Raw genomic sequence first — 22,010 nt, forward strand, 5'->3', positions numbered from 1 at the left:
AGCTTGTACAATAGCAGCTTTTATTGAAAAGGCCGCCTTTGTTTCAAGTCCAATCAATCTGACACAAAGCTGAGAAGGGAACTGCATTCCACGGGGTGTCAGCTTCCTCCCAACCCTTGGCTTCCCCTCATGGCACCATGTGCTGCTCAAGGAGAAGCTGCTCAAAGCACGCCAGGCGAGGAGAAGCTGCTGCCAGAGATGGAGAACCATCAACACCAAGAGCTGAGCATTCCCATCCCACACAGCACGGCAGGGAAATGGGGCAATAAGGAAACAGGGCAGTAAGGAAACAAACAGGCTAGAGCCACCGGTTTGCTCTCCAGCACTTCATCCACCGAGACAAAGCACGCTGAGAGAGCACAGAAGCATCAGGAGTACAATGGGGCAAACCATGCATAAATTAAAGTAACCGAGGGAACAACCTCTTCAAACTCCAAATATACACACAAAGGAAGATCACTTTCCCAGCTCCAGCGATTACAGACATTAGAAAACACAAAACCACATTTCTCAGTTTTTTTCCTAATCAGTGTCCAGAAAAACGAGTTGCATTTACAAAATTCAGCACAGCCAAAGCAGAAGGCAGCACGTCCATCAGCCCGTAAGCAAAGGAAGCAGGGAACGCGGTCTGTTACAATGCACCATAGAAAATACCATCACCTTGGATACAGATTGGCTAGCAGCGCCACATCCGAGGGAGCTGAATGCAACAGTGAGTCATTGTAACGAGCAGGATGTGCAAGGGAAACGATCCTCCTGTGCAATGCCTGTACCGAGGGTATCTGCACGAACAGCATTTGGTGTTTGGTGTGCTCCCGTGACGTCAAAGCCTTCAGAAAAACCATTTCTGCTGCTCACAAACACAGCAATGCTGCCGGCTGCTTCCCCTTCTGCAGGCAGCAGTGACGGCAGTGCCGCACCTCTCCATGCTCCTCTGCAACTGTTAACACAGATTCCTTATTTTTATGGCCAGAAGACACACTAGATCCATCTCAGAGAGGAAACTTCCCTGCTTAACGAGTACATTACGAGAGAAACATCACTGAAACGCATTTTTATGACAGCATAGCTCATATGGTATTTGAAATATTGATTGCTTTAAGTTTCACATTGTGGCCTGTTTCCTTCATGGCGTTCTCTAATTAAAGACAAACAAACCTATCCAGTTAAGTGCTCAGGAACCGCGATGGAAACCCATGCTAACAATAAACTCCCTTTTCCCAATATAGCACTTCCACAAGCACAGCCTTTGCGTCAGCCAGACACTCCAAACCACTCGAGAGGTCCCCTCGCTCGCAGCAAGGCGTGCAGCAGTGCCCAAGTGCTCCAGGCATTCAGCTGCACGCTGCGTGCCGCCCTGCACAGACCCCAAACATCAGTGGGAACACTTACCCTGGTGATGCATGCAGCCCCTCATTAGCAGGGAAAACAATCTCAGAAGCTATGGTGCTGTCACTGTTTCATGCCTAATAAATGAAACAGCAAATAGTGACTGCCTTTTTTTTTTTTTAACATATAATTACTGGGCAGCAGAAGGCAAGCAGTCACTGTCACATGATGAAAAATCCACCATTTGATGAGCTTGAGCTTGCAATTGGAGGCACGAGTTGTTGTTCCTTGAATGAGCTAATCTCAGGAAGCAGGAAGGTTGATTTTAATTTGTCTGAATAAGGGACCAGACATCTAACACTCCTGTTAGCCAAGATTCTTTCATTTGGCATAATTAATAGTTCAGTATAGTTAAGGATTAGTAAATAAATCAATCAATCACAGAACCACAGAATGGTTAGGGTTGAAGGGACCTCAGGGCCAACCTGCTCCAACCCCAGCACTGCAGATATCACTACTGAAACTCATGAGGCACGACTTCCCCTTGTGAAGCCACACTGCCTACTCCTGTTATTTCCTTCTCCCTTGTGTACCTGGAAATGGTTTCCAGGACGAGCTGTTCCATCACCCTGCAGGGACTGAGGCGAGGCTGAGTGACCTATGAGGTTCCCTGGGTCCTTCTTTTTAAAGACAAGAGGACGTGTGCTTGCCTCCAAATGGGAACTTCTCCCATTTGCCACAATTGAGCAGAGATGACAGAAAGGGGCCCCACAATCACATAGGTCAGCTCCCTCAGTACTGCATCCCATTGGGGCCCATGGACTTGTGAATGTCCACTTTCCTGAACTGTTCTTTTCCTCTTTATAATTTCAATTTCATCAAATAATTATGGGTCAATGTCAGTTATTCATAATGGAGGCAAGGCAAAGCTGGAAAAGCTGTTGACATCCTTGGAGAAAAGGACTTTCAACTTTGACAAGTCAAAGAATTAAGCAGCAAGATGTACCTGATGGATACACACCACAGTGCATTCCCTGCAAACTGAACAAAACTGTGCAGAGGTAAGGCTCTTAAAATAATGCCATGAAGCTCTCAATGGGTTTAAAATTCCAAAAGTAGCTGCTGATGGCACTGTTATCTGGGTGTTGCACTGGAAGAAAGAGTCAGGTATTTTAGATGTCTGCGTAACACTTTGCAGTAGTCTATGACTTCTTCCTGTTTAGGCAGGCACCCCTCCTGAAAGCAACAGAACAGCAGATTGGCAACAGACTGCTTCAGCAGACAGCCTGCTTGAGGAGACAGCTTCCAGGGTGAGATCACACCTGTCCCCAGCAGGAGCTGAGGCCCACCTGTGCTGCCAATTCTGGGAGTCAGGAAAACACATTATTACAGCCAGCAGTAGGTTGCACACGTTACATGCAGGCATCCCATCAAGTAACACATGTTAAAATACAAAAAGGTAATATACACAGGAGCAGCCATGGCAACAGTGGAGTCCAATTTTCAACAGTGATGCAGCCACACAACCACCAAAGCATTGGGCAAAACAAACCCCACCCGTAGTTTAGGACAAGTCCAAGAAGGGATGTTACCTAGGATTTGCAGAGAACAGCACAGACTGCAAGTTCCCAAACCCAGCTGTCTGCACTAAAGAACCTGGATACGAAGGGGAAGTTTGTAACAATTTTCCAAGTTCTTATCCTCCAGTACTAACTACTTAGGAGTTTGAATATAGTATAATTTACAGTTCAGAACGGTGACAGCATGAATATAGAACGCCTCTCTGCCATCTAATTCCTCCCATATCAGTAATTCACTTTGCCTTGAAAGTAACCACGACTTGAGCACTGTGTGCATGTAATAGTAGAGCAGCAAATATTTAAAGAAAAACATCATGGTCCAGACACCAAAAACATTAAGAAAAGATTTGTTTGACAGTACGTACTTTGAGTACTTAAGTAGTCATTTCTATGCAAATCAATCTAACACTTCAGTTCACCTTGGAAGCTATGTCCTCTCTGAGGTCTGCATTTGGTTAGCAGACTGCTTGTTTGTTTGACAGAGGCCATCCCACCCTCATCTTGATAAAGATTGAACTGCCACATTTTAGCCACTCGACAATTTTTCCCAGATGTTTCTGAAACCCCAGCCATTTCCAGGAGAGTTCTTCATGGTGAACTTCTACATGTGGCAGTGGCTTTCATTCACGATTGTACAAAAGCCAAAATGAAGCATTTCAAACGAAGAATCCTTTCCACTCACTCGATCACACCATTCATTTCACCTGATCCTCCACCTTCGGCACAACCGTTTCAGAGCAGGTCTGGCAAAATGAGGCCCGGAGGCTTTGGTTCCACACAGTTGATCCAGAAGTTTGCACAGCTCGCATGGTACTGGTGCCCTCCATATGCCAGCTTAAAATTATCCGTTTCTGAATTGAAGGCCTGGAGTAACAAGAATGGAAACAAGCGTGACCGTCTCACCTCCTCCGCGCTCCAGAAACTAGAGTGGAAAATGGACATCACACAGGTGATCACCCCAGAATGGCAAATCATGGTACAGCCTGGACCCTCTTTCTCTGAACTGAATAAACCATTTTCACTTGCAGAAGCACAGCAGCCAAACTAATCCTTTCTCTTAGTCTGCAGAATGCTTGCAGGTGGGCAAAACCTACCTCCCTCATACTTGATGCATACCTGCCTGTCACACCACACATCAGCAGTGCCCCATCTGACGCCTGTAACTCACTGTGCTCCACGCAGCTTCCAGAACAAGGCCAGTTCTGCCAGCCAACAGCCACCTGCCACGCTGCTTCACCAGGTCAGACTGCTGTGACCGAAGCTGGTGCTGCCTCTGATATTAACGTTATCCCACCATACTCCAGGCTGAGTTTGGTCCACTTCCTTCTGGTAATTGAATCTATTTTACGACTGGATGCATGAAGCTACAAACAAGCTTAAAATTTCTCCATGTATGTTGCTAGGTGATACTGCTTAAATGTGACGGGGAACTGAATTTTTATTTTTAAGTAAATCTAGACTGTTTGTGATATAACACTGATTTTTTTTCCCCAGTTCAGGAAGAGAACATTTAGCAGCTGTTCCTACTTCAGCAGAATTTCCAGTGCTTCACAACTACCTATTTAAAAAATATTTTAACCATGTTTCCCAGATTCTGGATTTCCTGCACAGACTTCTAAAAATGCCACTGCCTACTGCATATAGACGAAAGTCAGTATTTGTACCAGAAACCCCTGCAGCTCCCCCCTCTTCTGCCACAGACATGCAGGCAGCTATGAACTCAGAAACTCACTGCAGGGACTTTTCTACCACACAACAGAAGGAGCACAAAACCAGAAAGCTGTTCACAAGGTATGAGCATGCAGACAAGACGAAAGGCAGGCTCTGGAGCATGTTAGTTGATCAGATCAAGTATTAATAGTAACAGAAAAATGACTGGAAGAAAAGGGGGTCATGATTGGTACAATTGAGAATGACAGCTGAAGGCCAGCTAGCAGTTCAGCCTTTCACACTCAACTAGGAATGATTCTATAAAGAATGTTTTTTACACGTTCATACTTTTTTAGGAAGCTCTTCCACAGGTTTCTCTTCTTTCTGAAATAACGTTGAAACCAAAAAGTCAGCAAAACTGCCGATACACATTAATTGGTTGGCATAATTACTCTGTACACATCCTGGGATTCCCTCCCAGCTCTGCTAATTACAACAGTCCCCTCCTGGTGATCCTTGGAGATGCATTTCATCAAGAAACGTTATTATAATACTTTTAATATATACACACTTCAGTCTCAGCATCCCAGTTCCTTCCCAGCGACGAGCCATTGACTTCATCAGCCCTTTCTCCACATCTCTGTCGCATGCAGAGCCCAGTGAACGCAGGCCATTGACTATGAGAGTCCCATCTATTTATGGGTCAGATTTTGCCTTTGCCACTTCCAGTTACAAATTAAAACTTAAAATTCATAAATATGTCCCAGGCCTAAATGGAAGCCAAAACTATAAATAAAAAGGAGTTTAGTGACAGAGGCCGTATACTTACTTTACTTCTGGAATCCACATTTAGGAGGCACACTCCACAGGCAAGGTCTTGGGCGTTTTTAATCCCTGGGCGCAGCATACAAGAAGAGAAATCCAGTGAGTTTTCATCTGGCTGAAGAAATGAGACAATAAAGTTTAGGCATTTTCAATGAGTTTCAGACCTCATAGTAAGAATAATCGATCTGGTTGCAAGAGAGAGCTGTGGTATCCCAACAGGCAACGCGGAAGAGATGGCACAGTGCATTTCCTCATAAATTGATACGTGATTTAATCAAAGCCACTCGCAGATATTTGCAGTCCTGCTATGCAATCTCCATCAACATTGATTTATAACACTTCAGCTCTTGAAAAAGGGTGAGACTACAAAGGAGAGAATTCTTCAGTTCCGTGTTCCCACATCAAAAGGAGAAGAAACTTCTGAAGAAAGAGCTCAGGCAGCTCTGCTACGTTTCAACTGCAGCATATTAAGAACTGGACGAGGATAAACAGTGGTATGCAGCAGCTGTTTGTGCAGCTGCGAGGAAACAAGGCAGCGGCCAGCACTGCTTTCACCAGTGTTTGAAGTGGTGTCTGTATCTGTGTTTATTGTCCCGAGTTCTGTACTACCGCCTGCTCAAAAAGGGCAGCTCTTATTCTTTCTGAAGGTTTTTCTGAAACTAGAATATGGCACAATGTACAACTGGAATATTAAGATTAACCACAGCACCTAAGAATTCAGGTCATCAGCTATTTCACGCCAGACGCAAGTTCAGGTTCAAGAGAGACAATGGACAGAGGAGATGAAGCCTGCAAAGAAGAAAGAGAGCAACTTCTCTGGCACATAACCTGAATTTCAGTGACAAGATAAACGGCAACAGAAAAGTCTCTGTATGGATGGTATAAAACGATGTGCTGCTTGAATGCAGAGGCACAATTAAAAATAATGACTAGAAATGCAGGAAACTTCGGGGAAAAAGGAAAGAAAGAAAGAAAAAAAAGAACACAAAAACATGTGCACTCATCTCCACAGGTCTGGAATGCTGATCACGCTCCCTGCAGAACGGCTAGAGATTAATTGAAGTCCTTTAATCTTTAAGTAGATCAATCAAATTAATAAAGGCACTGTAATATTTGTTTACCAAACACACGAGTGAAGCAAATGAGAAGGTCATCCTGTAATTTGCAATGAAAACCACAAGGCTGGGCATAACATTACCTTGTAACGAAATGCTTTAAAAGATAAAATTAACCTTTCCAAGCCTCTGAGCTAGAATACTTCTCAGCACTTAATTGGCACTTCTGTGCCATTTGGGATCCATGCTAGGGGAATGTATGGCTGCACACAGTTCCACAAGGAGAAGAGAAACAAAAAATGATGATTCTGAGAACTGTAGGAATCAGGAGTCCCAGGAGTCCTTCGGATAACTTTGCTTGAGAAATCACTGCTCCAGCTCCGAGTGCCCTCAACACGTAGCTGCACTGACACAGAGAACACAGCCAGGCCCTGGACTTGGGGTGGCCCCTGCCATCTTCCAAAGAAGGCACTTTAGAACTAGATTTTGATCTGCTTGTTTAAATCAAGAGAGGGCTGTTCAGATTGTTACCATCAACAATGCCAGGTTTGAAATAGGTGAATCTTCACCTATCAACTTCACCTGCCGAGCGGTAAGATACTGAAAGAATCAATCCCAAATTCTGACAAAGTGTCATCAGAAACACCCATCTGCCTCCACCATTTGTGGTCAGCTATGCAGAAATCTCCCAAGCTCCTACAGACTGTCTCGGAGCAGCCCAGTCTTGTCTGGCAGATCTGTTCAGAGAAGGGAAAGCTATTTTGTCTGCAGCGGGAACCAAAACAAACTGAGGCACTTCCAAATCCAGAGAGAAAAGAAAACAGCTCTGTTATGCGTGTTGCTACGTTGCATGCTCCTGTGTTGTGAGCATTAGAACTAATTGTAGGTATATTATACAGACAAGTCAAGTCCATGCTATTCTGGCTTCATAAAATGGCTCATTAAAACTGCACTAATTTTCCCTTATCAGAGCATTTCTTCTAGTGAAGACGTAGCTTGTTTTTGGCCTTACCGTTAAAGCAGCAAGCGACATGAAGCTTATGAGGTTGTTCCACACTTTATCTATATCCTTCAGCAGCTGTTGGAGTTTCTCACTACAAACAGCAGTTGCTTTGATTCCCAGTTCAACTCTCTTTGTTACTCTGTACACCTCAACAACCCCTGTTGGAATAAAACACAGTGGAGAAACACAGACAGATTGACTGTGAGCACAGGTTCCTGAAACCACAACTGAAATACAGAAAAGAACTTTCAGTGTAAGAGATGCAGTAAATTAAAACATACCCAGCAAATATTCCATGCCTTGAGCAGACTGGATAACCTCAGTGCAAACGGATGAGCTGCTTATTCCATTCAAGGTATCATTTGCTTTCTTTATGACCTGGTGGAAGCGAGTTTCACGAAACGGTGCTGTTAATTGCTACAAACAAGATGGTCACTAACAAATTGTTACACAAAACAAGGAGGCGAGTTAAATAATTGCTGCACTCCATCACACAGATCAGGGTAGAAGCACAAACATTTAAAAACTTAACGTGTTCCCTCAAATAATTTCATTACTAAAACAGCAGTTTTAAGTGCACGCATGCATCGCTATCTAGTTGAATTACATGATTAAAAATATGCATATTTTTAAATTACTCTGGGGCTATGAAGTACCACATTACCTGGAAATTAATGGTCTTTCCCTTTTCATGATAAACATCCTACACTAAGGAGGAAAAGGCTGCAGAGGAGGTTACACTCTTACCTGCAGGGCGCTCTCCAGGCACCTCTGCCACTCATACGCATACCTCTCACTTTCCTATATGAAAGAGAAGGGTAGTCTGAATCTCATTTCAACACACAATTCCCTTTCTCCTATCACAACAGACATACAGAAGACGTATATTTAAAGAGATTATTTGCAAGTTATCCATGAAAACTCCTAAAATACCTTTTCCTACCTTTTTTCCTCATTTTTTAATTAGTCTCTTTGTGTCCGAATTTTAAAGTTTGATTTCTGGGGCTCAAAACTAGATTCAAAAGGAAGAAGGTATACAAATGGGTAAAAGGTTGGGCTGCACATACCTACTCCCAACAAATCTGTTGCAGGTCTGCTGTTAGAGAAATGAGGATTAGCAGAATTTAACCGAGTCCTTTTACTATTTGCTCTCAATATGAGCAAGAGAAATAACTAACTGTTATACAGCCAAAAAAGGCCGTTTCCTAAAGCCAGTGGTCTCAGTGCCAAAACTGGGATTGGATTTTAGTTGCAACCAATTTCCAGTTATAGGCTTAGACTGCAAGGTCAAACGATTCAGACAACAGCATTTTTTTCCATGCCATGAGGCTTTAAAGCCAGAAAAGACAAAACAAGTTTTATTAATCATTTCTTGCTCATAAGAAGGAAACAAAGAAAAGAATCCTTCCTTTACGAACAGCAAACCAAAACACAAAACCTCACCCAGGTTCCATCTTAGGATCATACTCTAATTTCAAGCAGCTAACGCCCCAAAGGGCTGGGATACAGATACTGATGAAAGTCACTGCTGATTTACTTGTGTTCCAGGTAGCTCCTTACCTCAACCTCCCCAGTCAGGTCTTTGTATTTGTCCCGGATGACAGGCAGAGCAGGCTTCTCACTCAGAGTATTTGAGCGATCCCTAAATGGCTGTTCCAGAGCTGGTAAAGGTGAGGAGCGGCTTATTTCTCTGTCACCCAGGCTTAGGCTCCTTTTATGAGACCCTAAAAAGTTTGGAGATAAGCAAAACTATTCTTCTATTCAAAGGCAGCGACTACCGAAAATGCCCTGAGCGGTGCCAAGGGATGTGCTGCTCATCATTCACTCTGTGACTGGTGCAAACCAGTTCTTAAATTCTGACAAATTTTTGGCACAACACATTTTTTACTCCTAGAAAGAAATCAACTCCAAACACCATGGAAATCAGTAGAAGCTTGTTTCCAATGGTCTTTGAAACCGTCCTCATCAGCAAATTTATCATTTGATTGGAACAAATAGCCTCTGGTAAGTGTATGCATCACAAGCTTCTGACACAGAGCAGGCTTACCTTGAACAGACAGGTCAAAGGTCGCCAGCTCACTCTTGATCATTTCTTCGCTAGATTTCACCTTGCCTTGGGATGTTGCCACTAAGAAGTCAAATTTGCTGATTTTCGGCTTTTCACTTTGGAATTCTCCAAATTCATCTATGGATTCTCTCCGGATTTCAGAGGAGATCCCGCCGGCGAGGAAGTCTGCCTCTTGGTTTGGGTCAGCTGCTGCATCTCGTGCTTCTGACAAAGGTCTTGCAAACTCCCCAAAGTCTCCATTATCATCATCACTTGGACCACTGGATATTGGTCCGGAGTCTTTAAAGTTTGCAAAGGCTGCAAATGAAACATCCTGTAAAGCATCTTCACTAGAAAACGTCGTCACTTTGGAAACAGTTGTCATGGTGATGTTTTCTGAGCTGCCAAACAAGGTCTCCTTCTTCTGAAGAACAGAAGTAGCTGCAGAGGATCCACTTCCTGAAGCCTGGGCAAAGGAGGGCTTCTTGCCTTGCTGAATGTCGTCTTTGTCAGACCAGTCATAGCTTGCCAGGCTGCTGACTGCAGACCCACTGTTATAGCTTCCAAACGGGGCACATTTTAATTCGTCTATATCTGAGAAAAACAAACCCCTACCATTAGAAGCTGAAGTTCAAACATCAGTCTCTTGAGACCGTCTAGAAGTAAAAGCAACTTAAGAGCCTTAACAAACTGCAGAAGCAAACACAGTGAATCGCTGTTTTGATGAGGTTTAGAGTTGCACAAAATCATCTGAAAAATACCTAAGCACTTAATACAAAAAACTCTCCACTTACTAAATGCAATCCTTAACCTCTGAATATTATCTTATATTTTAAGCTGAAAGTCACCATGCAAAGAAACACTGAAAGCAACGTGTCTAGACGGTACGGAGCACACAGGTCACCAGTTCAGTTTCCTGAGGCTGGCTACAAAACCTACAACCAAAACATGAACATGAGCAACGCAAGCATCCCCTTAGTTCATCTTAAGAAAAGCAACCACACAGAAAGCAAGAGCAGCTTCCCCACCCTCTCCAGGAAAGTGTTAATACACCTAAGTTTTGTATTGATGCTTTGATACAATGTACAGAAAGGTGCTGCGAGAAGTTACAAGATATAAAGTTGCATCTGAGCTTCTCACAGCTATGGCAATGCCGTGTGCCTCACTGCTGGAGGAGCACGTTTCAGAAACAACACAAACGTGGCAAACATCTTAACGGAATAGATAGCTCGTGAGAGCTAAGTACAGAGAAAACCCAATTATTTTGCAGAAAGCTCCAAGCACTTATACTCACCTGGCAATTACATGGGCCAACGGGCTTTTCTCCCCGCCATAAGGAGGTATGGCACACTTAACTGCCTACACTGCAGCCAGCAGAGGAGATTAGGGTCTGCCAGGGTGCACCCACTACTCATCCAACTCATCTTTCACATTCAGACTGAGACTGATCCATCGCGAAGGCACGCAGAGCCGGAGAGATGTCATTAAGGCATTTTAAAAAAGCCCTTCTGCACTGCACTTGGCAGTTGTTTTCCTGCATTAATGACTGTTAGCCTGGATCAGAGCCTCAGCTGCTGCTCACTGCCTACGGCCAAAAAGTCCCAAGGCAGGGCGGGCGCGAGGCAGCGCCGTGCTCCAGGCAGAGCCAAAAGCAGCGCGCCTTGAACTGCGCACAGCGGGCACAGCTGGGGCAGGGCAGGCAGGCAGGGAGCAGGCTGAGCCTCCAGCTGCCCTCTGGTCATTAATAGAGGATTAAGACATTTGAACCACGCATTTCTGCCTTTTGTACTCATTTGAGTGAGAGAGGAAAGCATGCCGCGCTTTAGGCTACCTTCCAGGCATGAGCCATATATACAGCTAATTAAAAAGACCAACAAAAACACGATAGAATGGTACAGTTTAATGGCTACGACAGCAAAGGGAACGTCCCTACGCAGCGTGTCACCTCTCAGGTTTTCCTAAGGGACAGTCCTCACACAGCAGCTGAGCATGGAGCACCTCCACAACTAACGTTACACCCTGAACACGTACAGAAGATTTCAAAGCACCATTTGAATACTAGATTTGTAGAGCAAGCAGTGCACAGGAGAATAAATAGAGATGAGAGCATCTGCTCATGGCAGAGCCGAACAGAAGAGGGCTCCTGTCTGGGAAGGGGCTGACCTGGGCTCCCTAATTTGTCCCGAGAAACCAAATCTGATGCCTTCTAATACAAGGCTTTGCTCAGAGAAGTTAAAGGAGAGTTTCACTGCCGTTAACAAGTGCTGGGATAACATCCAAACTGCCATTAACCCCGAGATCTCAACAGCACCACCCTGCACCAAGCACCCTCCTTTCTGACTCCAAAGCACTGCTATTGTTCCAGTGTTCACTGAGATACAGGAAGGAGAGTGAGATCCTACCACAGCCCAGCGTTGGCGGTGCCATCCAGAACCTGTTTGCCTCTCTGTGTGAATTCATGCAGACACGGAGCCCACCAGCATAGGCTTAAGAGCTGAGATGAAACATAGCAGTTCAACCCTGTACGTTTCCATGATTCGGATGCATTCACTGATTACAAAGCATTACTGCAGTGAGTAAACTTTCTTAGAGTTTTGCTCTACAGAAAGATACTGTTCAGAAACAAAAATTCTATGGCTGAAGCAATCCTAAAGCAATGTATTAGAAAGCACAGACATGAGAACGGATGTGCCGCTGCGTATAATTCAAGGCAAATTAGTTGTTATAAAAAATCTTGTTCTATTGAAGGAAAAAAAAGCTATATTTAGTTTGGTCGTGTGCTGCATTGGTCACAAATTTGGTCACGAATTCTGCACAGAAAAGGAAAATTGTGACCTTTGCCATAACAACAGCAAACGAAAGGCTTATCTCAGCTCCCAGCACATCTCCTGGGTCAGAAAGAGCTTCCCCGGCGGGGAGCAGAGCCACTCGCCATCACACTCATCAGCACAGAGCAGCTCACATGTGAAAAGCACTGCGTGGCTGAGCCCAGAGCACTCTCCACAGTGCAGAGCTCCATTATCAGCACAGATTGTTTACTAAGCGCTGTTACTTCTCTTAAAGGCCACAGATGCATTTAATGAATACAAATCTCCAGTTCAAATGCTGCAGTAATAACTGCTGATGTAACACAAACTTCATTCTGCTGTTATGGCAATCCACAAATCTGAAGAGAGGCGTGTGCATCAGGAATATTTTTTTCAAAGCAAGACGTGATTCAGTGGGACAAAACGTGAATTAATTCTGATGAAGCGCTGCATTTAGCAAAGACACCTGCTGCTGAGTTTCCACATTTCCTCCTGAAGGATCTGAACTGGTAAGCATCTAATTTTATTGAAAAAATAATAAAAAACAAAGACTGGATCTGTACAAAACTCTAAGGAAATACTTTCTTTTAAGGATACACGATCATTTTTTTCAGCTGAGAAGTGGTTTCTTAGCACTTTTTGGAGACCAGAGTGGACTGTGCCATGGAAGCAGGGCAAATTAAAGTATTCAAGCCACTGTGTACTGAGAAACCTCTAACTCTATCAATAGGGACGCATCAATAGATTTTACTGAACCACATCATAATAAAACAGTATTCCTTAGTAATCCCAGCAGACGCTGAGTTCAGATTTGTTCTAGAAATCCAAATGCTTTCACTCCAAATACAGATAAAACCACATGGAATTGGCACAGCCAGCTCTGCTTGGCAGGCTTACAAACACACACCGTGCTGAACACAACAGACCTGATTCCCAAAGCTCTTGGAGCTGCCTGGGGGAGGAAAGCAGCCATGTGCACACTACCAGAGCCACTCACACTGCACGGATGCAGTTAAGACAGTGCTTCCCAGTGTTATCTAATCTACTGAAGTACAGTTAATATGCTGTTTCCTAATGCTATCTAACCTGCAGAAAAACCTGACATCCTTCAGTGGAGCCAACCACAACAGCGTATTTCAGCTTCCAAGGATCAAGGTATGTCTGGAGGCAAATGACAAACCGCAGGCTTCCGTGTCCACCATTTGATCACTTAAGGAAAAGCCTGGGCAGCATTAGCTACATTCTAACAAACAGGGAAAAAAGGCAATTCTCAAGATTTTAACATATCTTTGTAATTGTAACCAACACATGACTCAGCCTGTTCCTCAGCTGGTGAAGTCTGGAAAAGCTCCAGCAACGAGATGTCCCAACAAACTCCTGCTGAACAGCAGTACGCAGCACTGCCAGCATGGAGAAGATACTTTAAAAGGAAGGAACAAGGAGGGAAAATCCTTCAAGCTTTTGGGAGTTAAAACCTTCACTCAGTTCCTTTTTTACCACGATGGACACTGCCCCACAGTGGCATCAGGACCCCACTGCCAGGGGCATGGGGATACATAAGGCTCTTACAGCTCTTCTGTTTGCAGAATTACACTAAAGGAGAGCAACCTCGTCAAGTCTGGACAAAATACAACAAGGCAGAGTCACCATCGCTATTGTCCTTCCTCCAGGTATGATTAGCTGAACAGATACTAATAGCATAAGCACAGCAGAATTCAGCCTCCCAGCTTTATGTTCAAGTCTTCAGTTTAAAAAGCTTTATGGCTAGACATAATGTGCTGCTTCTCTATAACAGGAGAGGTTTTTAAGTCTAAAGATTGGTGTAATGAAGAAAAATCCGGTTCTGGTGCGTTTTGCTCTTGTGGCAAGGAACATCGAAAACCCAGTCTGCTCTGGCACAGTGTTTGAACTTTATCCCACAGCTCAATTATTTTTAGCTTTTTACCTTGTCTGCTAATTTGACAATCATCCAAAGCGGTTGGTGGCCCAGGATTTGGAAGAATTTGAAGTGACACAGAATTCTGCAACACAGATTTACAGCTGTCATTTGTGTTCAAAAGCACTTCAGTATTCGGCAAGCCAGGATTTTCAAAGCAGAAACATGAAGCAGGCCCCATAGTGCAGGGCACCCATTAACTCACTCCCGATCAGCTAAATAAATATCAGAATCCTGTTTAGAGATCTCTCACCAGCAAAGGCCTCCCCAGCAACACGTTTCCAATTGGCCCCAGCAAAAAGTGGTGTTGTGGCCTTGGCTGGCAGCAGGGAAGCGCAGACAGGGGAGGACAGGACAGAGGCCCTTCTGTGCTCGGTCCCAGTCAGCACGGAGCCCTCCAGGGCACGGCACAGAAGCAGCCCTGCTATGCAGACCGCTCCTGCTGCCCATCCTGCTGTGCGGGGCAGCAGCTCACCCACACACACGCTGGCTCGAGGGGATACCATAACTTTAAACTTTGTAATTTTGGGTTTTTTGTTTCCTCTCCAGGAAAAAGAGGTAATGCTGCTGGACTGCAAACAAATCACACGCCCCCACGTTTTCAAAATATGCCAAGATAATATTTATTAACACAGCAGGACTTACAGATCACAAAAGATAGTGATACACAGGAGCTCAGAAGGGTGTTATCAGAATAAAGCATGCAGGTCAATACTTGCAGAAGAGAGATATCAAAGCAGATCTGAGAAGGCACATTCACACAGGAAATGTTTAGTTGAAATTAGACATTAGAAAAGCAGCAAAAAACCTGAAGTTGATTAAAATATACAGAGATCTCCAGTAATGCCAAAGAAAAAGGTATTTTACAGATTTGTAAGTGCAGCAAAGTGGATAACCCTTTGAGAATACCCCGAGCAGGTACGCTCCGACTGCAGCGTTCGACAGGATGCAGAACAAATCAGGTTTACAGAAATGACGAGGCGTTAATTAAAAAATGCTCGAGTCCCGGAGCGAAACATAAATTTGGTTGAAAAGAAGCAGCCCGGTTCAATTAACAGCATGCAGGCAGTGCTCAAAGGGTTATATGAAGTATATGCAAGAGAAATCAGGCAACATTAGTATAATCCACCTTCCACACAAAGAATTATAACCAAGTTTAAAGAGACAGTATCCCCTTCGGAGAGCAGAACTGACAGCCTGGCTTCCCGCACAGCTCCAGCGCAGCCCTGGGAGCGGCCAGGCAACGTCCTGCAATTCCCAGAGCCAGCGACCCACCTGCCCGGCCCACAGCCTCACACCAGCCACACTCAGCAGAGCTCCATACTGGCACATCGGGGACGCCCAGTCGTCCTCCAGCAGCCCCCACCTGCGGCTCCGCGTCGCTCGGGGTGCCGCGCATTGCTTGCAGTCAGCAGCGAGCACTGCAAGGGATACTGTCCCTTTTGACATCGGATTTACAGGTCAAAAGAAGTGGAGAAAAAAAAAACAAACTGCTTTTTAAATTATGCAAACTGAAAAAAAGACTTGAACATTAGCAGTTCGTAGCTTGAGATGCATCCAACATACACAAAGGAACAGTGAGCACAGGAGTACTGGTAACAGCGCAGAGCACGCTCCGCTGCGAGAGCCAAACAGAATTAAATAATGGAGTAAAACTCTCCTCGTGGAAAAAACACCTAGCTTGGCACCATAAGAGAATACAGACCTGTTTGAGTTTAATAAAAATAGCTTCTAATTAATACTTCAAAGTCCAAAAGTTCAGCAAGGAGCACATGATCGCCTAACCCCCTTAAACAAACCGAGAAAATCCCTCCTGCCACAAAGGGAAAATCATTCATCACTGATTTCTGTGGCAAAAGCTCACATACTGTAGAAGAGCTACATAAGTCAAGCTACCACCAAAAGAGGCTAGAAAAATATTACGAAAAAGTGCTTTCAAAACCAAAGTAAACATTCAAGAATACACGGTAGGTGCTACGTTTGACAGCTCGCTCAACTTGGAATTTCACCAAGCAGCCATATGAAAACTAAACGTCTTTGCTAATAAAGTTATTCCTGATATTTTGTACCCTGTCATAGAGTATCTTCCATGTCAAAGTTGCCAACTTAGTTTTCTCTCCCCTACTTAAAAATAGCATATAATGCAAAATTACAGTACTGTATATTTTTTCTACCCATATCTGCAAAAATGGAAGAAATATTTCATCTGAGAATTACCAATTCTTGCAGTAACAGCTTTTACGTTTGCAGTTTGTATGCTCCCTCCTGCCCAGAAACGTCTCTGGCTGCGTAATGCTTTTCCCTAGAGCACAGTAATGGTTCCCATATTATTGAAGGCCACAGAACATTCCACTACACCTTATCTTCCTGTGTGCACATGAAAAGAAAAAGCAGGACACTTGGGAAATTTCATGATATGCAATCAGGTTGGAGATGGCTAATTCGTTCTCTCAGGAGTACTTTCAAAAAGGGAAATTAAAGAAGGTAAAAGCTTGTTAAGGATAACATAGAAGTCCTGTGGTTTTACATTGAGGCCCAAAAGCCATCAATCATGACATCAGCACTTACGGATCCTCTGCACTATCATTCCAATGAGGGTTTTAATTCTGCAGTGTACACGATTCCTGTGGTCCTGCAAAATACTGGCTGTGCTGATGAGCCCCATGAGAACGGGGATACAGCAGTTTGATTAGACAGCTTTTGATTAACAGCGCATCTGAGTGTCTGCCTTCCCTTTCAGCAGCACAGAGAGGGTTAAGACCCCAAGCCGAACGCTTTGTTGAAACCAAGAGATTAAAGTGAGACTCTCTGCTACTCATCTTGCTAATATAAATGGAATGCTGTTGTTTGCATTAGAAAATTTTCCACTCAAATTCCTTAAGTGACAGTCGCTAACGGGGATCAGTAAAATGAAGTCGTCAAATCTCAAAAATAAATGGGAATTGAGTTCAAACTGCTCCATCTATTTATAGTCATCTAAGACAAGAAATAAATGCTGCCCATTTAAGGGGCTGTTGGCTAGCAGGTGCACAGATTTAGAAGCCTTTCGCTACTGAAAGACTAGTGCATAATACTGTAACTTAGCACACAGAAGAATACTGATATCTCCATCACCTATGTTACCAGAGCAATCTAACCAATTCCTCACCTGCTGCTGGCGGATGCTGGCCACTAACTGTTGGCAAATCCAAAGAGCTATCAGACATGACATGCTTAAGATCTCCTTCCACATCAGTCAGTTTCATGTCAAACTGAACAGACAACGCATCTTCAGAATCCTCCTTGCCAACGCTGCTGCCACCAATAGAAGGGAGATCCAGAGACTTCACCGAAGCAGAGTCTTCTTTGGCCTGCTTGAAAGCTGCGACTTTGTCCACCAGGGACTTCTCTGCGCTGCTGCACGTGGAAGAAAACTTGTTTGAGTGAAAATCGGCAAAATCATCATCGCTCTTCACTGAGGAGAGCGTGCTGTCCTTTGTCTCCTCAAAGCCTGCTCCAGAGCCTTCCAGAGAGAGCTGCTTGAAGATGTCGTATTTGGTGGGCGTAGCGGCGGTGGCCGAGTTCTGCCCACTCCTCCCTGTGCTGGCAGATGAGCCGGGCTGAGGAACAGGGCTGGTCTCTGCCTTAAGTGCATTGTATTTGTCATCTGGTTTTTGTTCAGAAAACCCACTGCTGTTGTTGAAAGCCATGAAATCTGCAAAGTCGTCTTGTCCGCTGGCCGATGCGCTATTAGAAAACTCCCCAAAAAGGTTGAACTCTCCAAACTCATCAGCTAAGCTCGAGCTTTTGCTAGGTGCTGGCTGGGCAGTGGTGGATGGTGGTGGGGGAAAGGAGGATGGTTTTGAAGCATTAAATGCAGGTGGAAAGGACAGCTGCTTGTTTTCTCCAGTAGAGGAAAAGAGGTCCAAGTCTGCTAGGTTAAAAGAGGCCTTAGCTTGCGTTTGCTGTTTCGACTGGGCAGGTAAGGAAGGGAAGGAAGTGGGGAAGGTTTTGTCCTTTGTAGGTGGCTCTAATGGCGAGATGCTGTCAGCGGTTTTAAAATCTGTGAAGCCATCATCGGTTCCTGCAGCCTTGAATTCTGCAAGGTTATCTCCTGACAGGGAAGCAATGAAAAAGTACTAAGATACTGCAGTGACTGTGAATACATCATACACCATGCAAGCAAGCAACTGATTTCATGCCATGTCAGGCAAACTGTTTAAACTAAGTCCTCAGGATGCACAACGAAATGCAAACAACTTCTGTGAGCAACACACGTTTTGAGGACAGCAATTCCAACAGTCATTCCAGAAAAAACCAAACACCCTTACACCTGACAAACAGCCTCAGTAAATGCAAGAAGTCAGGCACCTTCCTGCTTCTGCTATGCCTGGTTAGTTTTCCTAGGAAGCCTGGAGATGGACTTCCACATGAAAGTGATTAATCGTGGAATGATTAATTGTAAAACATGGAAACCCTCAGCTAAACCTATTACTGAATGTGAGATAGTGTAATAATAATGTAAAAGTACTTAAATATTAGATAGCAACGTTTCCATTGAATTTATTTTGGTGTGCTATGCATTTTTTTTCCTATTTATACACTATTTTTAAAAATTTGCACTATTTATTTTAAACTTGAAAATCAACAAATGCTGTTTAACCCATTCACCAGCATGTATTTACTTAGATCATTTGTAATAAAATGTACTCATACTCTGAAATTACAAGTGTCCAATAAACAGATTTTGTTCTATTTTAGAAACACACCATTCCCTTTTAATTCTTTAGTCACCACACAGTGCCATGCTTTACATTACTTTAACCAAGATCTGAAAGACTCCTCCATAGAAGTGGAGTAGGGGACCATGACTGTACCTGACATCCTGCTGTGCTCCCTTCCCTCCAAACCAATTCACTTGGCCCAACGACAGTGCAAGTATTGGTGAAATTGCTATTTGCTTACTAAAACTAGAACATCACAGCAAATTACACTTACTGATGAATTGCAAACTTTTCCATTAGGAAGGTAAGCTGGTGAAAGGGTTAAGAATGGTCAGACCTGGATAGCAGGCACATACAGTCATTTCCCATATCTTAGGACATATGCAGAAAGACATACTTCATTGCATTGCATGCATTTAATCCTAAAAGCAAGCACTGAACATGGAAATTTCACAAAAGATGGCAAGAGTTTCAAAAAAGTGTCTGAAAAAGAGAATTTCCCCTTTGAAAAATGTGGAGAAGGAATGAACCAGGGAAAGCAGTCTTATCCCAGAACCTACAATTGTTTACTAACAAGAAACCAAAATACTGGCCAAAGTATAACTCTGTGGAAGCCAGATTAAATTTGTAATACATTTATCTCCTGATATGTCTATTGATATATGAGAAAGTAAAATTTACGAGTAACTCACACTGCATAAATGATACACACAGATCTGGAAAAAGCTTAGGGAGGGACTGCTTGTATAATCACAGCTACTACGTCTCACATGCCATCCACCTTTCACTTTTCCCCAGTCAACAAAAATCAATTAAAACATATTTCAAAATGAGTGACCACATTTGTTCTTAGGGCAAAGGCCATAAAAGGTTTAAGTTCTGCCCTGACCATTTTGTACAGAAGCATCTTATTCTTCTTCCTTCTAAGAATCCTGACTTGAAACAGACAAATTCTAACCACGCTGTTATTTTAACATGAACCTCAGAAGCATCCAGAAGAGATCCTGTCTTCCAGAAACACAGTCTGTGGATTGCCCAAGAGTCACTGCACTATTCTTTCCAGGATGTTTCCTGATAAATTGTTTGGAGGAGCAGAGGGACCATTATTCTGCAAACCTAGCAATGGGAATTCTACAGCTCATGGAGAACCACACACACACACACACACACACACACACACACACACATACACAAAAACCCTCACAAAAACATCAAAACCACCCCCAGAGCCCCATCCTGCTTACCTCCATACTTGCTCTCTGATGGCTGCTCCAATTCACGGAAAGCACTGTACTTGTCTCCAGAATCTTGCAAATATGAGAGAAAGAAATACATTTACTTAAACGTTATGAATCCATAGTGTAAATTTTACATTGGCATGATTACTCTGATTTTTTACATTAACTTTTAATCAATGCTGAAACAAGACATACAAAATGCTGTAATAAATTGCCCAGAGTAGTTGCATACTTTCCCTTTTACCTCCAAAAGTCGCTGTACTTTCTGGCTTCTCAGCTGCAATTCCTTTAAACGCAGCATACTTATCAGCTGATGAGAGTGCCTTGTTACCTGGGAGTGGCATGAGTAAAGAAGGAACACTAAAAGCAAAAGAGATAAAAGCAAAGGTTCTTGATTTATCCACAACAAATCTACACTTCCAGGTTTCATTGAAAGGACCCTCTTATTTTGACTACAGCTTGGATCACCAGACTAAAGCTTCTACCCTAAGAATTCTGAATTTCTGTCAGTGCACACCTGTGAGTTTAGATAGGCATCTATTCAGCAGCATCAGGGTTATTCCACAGTTACTTCATGTACTTTACCTTTTGCACATAAACACACACCACTCTATACAGTAAAACTGCCATCATTACCTAACATCACACTAGCAATTGCTGAAAGATTTAGCAGATGCTTGCTTCCACACAAGCATCCTTACCATTTGCAGCATTACAGAACATCCTTTACATAAGAACGATGTACTTCACCTCCAGTATATGTCACTCAGTACTGTGCACATTGAAAACATGAATGAATTGCCATGGCATCCTCTGGCCTGAAGCAAGAATCCTTCTAGAGCCACTTACATCTCCTTACCAGCAGCCCACAAGCACACACAAAGCTAGCACTTGCACACATGTGCTAATGATAGTCGATGATGCTTGCAGAGAGGCAATGCAGTGTCAAAAAATACAGCTTCTGTTAAAATAATTAAAGTTCACATGACTGCAAAGCAGGCTATTAGATATGCAATCTTGGCAAATGTAATCATTACTCATCTGTACTCCACAGATGGCTTTTTTTTTTTTAATTTTAAATAAAGCTCCATAAGCATTGAGATTATAGGTTATTGTAACCTTGTGTTTGTTTCAAAATCAAATGCTTTCACAACTTTACAACTCAATAAAAAGAATTGCTGCAATGAAGAAACGTCTTTTATTTTTTTCCTTATGATCCCCTACTTTCCACTATGGAATTTAAAAACAATGTTTCTGTTGGAACTTTCACTACCCTAATAGCTGTTACTGCAAAATGAGATCTGACATATACTTAAACCACAGCCCCTTCAAATACACGTGGCATTATTGACTGACATCAGCAAAATTAAATCCCTTCCATGGAATGTCATTAGGAACAGTGTCACCGAGCAACCTGTTTTAGTATCCCCAGCTGACAGCACTGTTAAGGAAGCATCCAGTAATCACTGCTTACCTGCAAAGCTAGACAATAGTTCTGTCTGCAACTAAGGACAGACAGCTCAATACGCAGAAAATAAGTATGTCTACAATTAGATACCTATGTAAAATCTTGCCACGTGCAGTAGGATTAAACAACACTTTGAAATTTTATTGTCACAGGACTTTGAAAGATTGATTTTAAACTCTCAAAGGCAGTAAGTACACATTTTATTGTGCCCAGTTTGTCTGATCCAGAATTACATTTTGGCTGCCTCCCAAACAAACAGCCAAGACTGTTAAAGACTGAATGAGATCCAGATTTATAGTCAGCAATCAAAAGTTTATGTCTTGGCCAGAGAACCACAGAAATAAAACCCTGTCCACTGGAGTTCTCATT

General features: G+C 43.3%; 1 protein-coding gene across 4 annotated transcripts in view; it reads right to left on the bottom strand.

Moving 5' to 3' along the window:
- The window catches only part of SYNRG (synergin gamma), a 35,955-nt gene continuing 13,945 nt past the window's right edge, over positions 1-22,010 (bottom strand). For 3 of the 4 annotated variants that reach the window (XM_042880011.1, XM_042880010.1, XM_042880008.1), the window contains 11 exons: positions 20,418-20,533; positions 20,180-20,242; positions 17,381-18,325; positions 9,490-10,083; positions 9,003-9,166; positions 8,190-8,243; positions 7,724-7,820; positions 7,452-7,600; positions 5,389-5,499; positions 4,908-4,943; positions 1-3,773 (listed from right to left, as the gene is read on the bottom strand). In XM_042880011.1, coding sequence (XP_042735945.1) covers positions 3,642-3,773; positions 4,908-4,943; positions 5,389-5,499; positions 7,452-7,600; positions 7,724-7,820; positions 8,190-8,243; positions 9,003-9,166; positions 9,490-10,083; positions 17,381-18,325; positions 20,180-20,242; positions 20,418-20,533 — 2,461 coding nt within the window. In that variant the 3' untranslated portion in view covers positions 1-3,641. The remainder of the gene's footprint in view (positions 3,774-4,907; positions 4,944-5,388; positions 5,500-7,451; positions 7,601-7,723; positions 7,821-8,189; positions 8,244-9,002; positions 9,167-9,489; positions 10,084-17,380; positions 18,326-20,179; positions 20,243-20,417; positions 20,534-22,010) is intronic. The other variant, XM_042880009.1, reaches the window with a different exon arrangement.

This window comes from Lagopus leucura, unplaced genomic scaffold (genome assembly GCF_019238085.1).
Source record: "Lagopus leucura isolate 7727_CA_CO unplaced genomic scaffold, USGS_WTPT01 Super-Scaffold_100024, whole genome shotgun sequence".
Classification (NCBI taxonomy): Eukaryota; Metazoa; Chordata; class Aves; order Galliformes; family Phasianidae; genus Lagopus; species Lagopus leucura.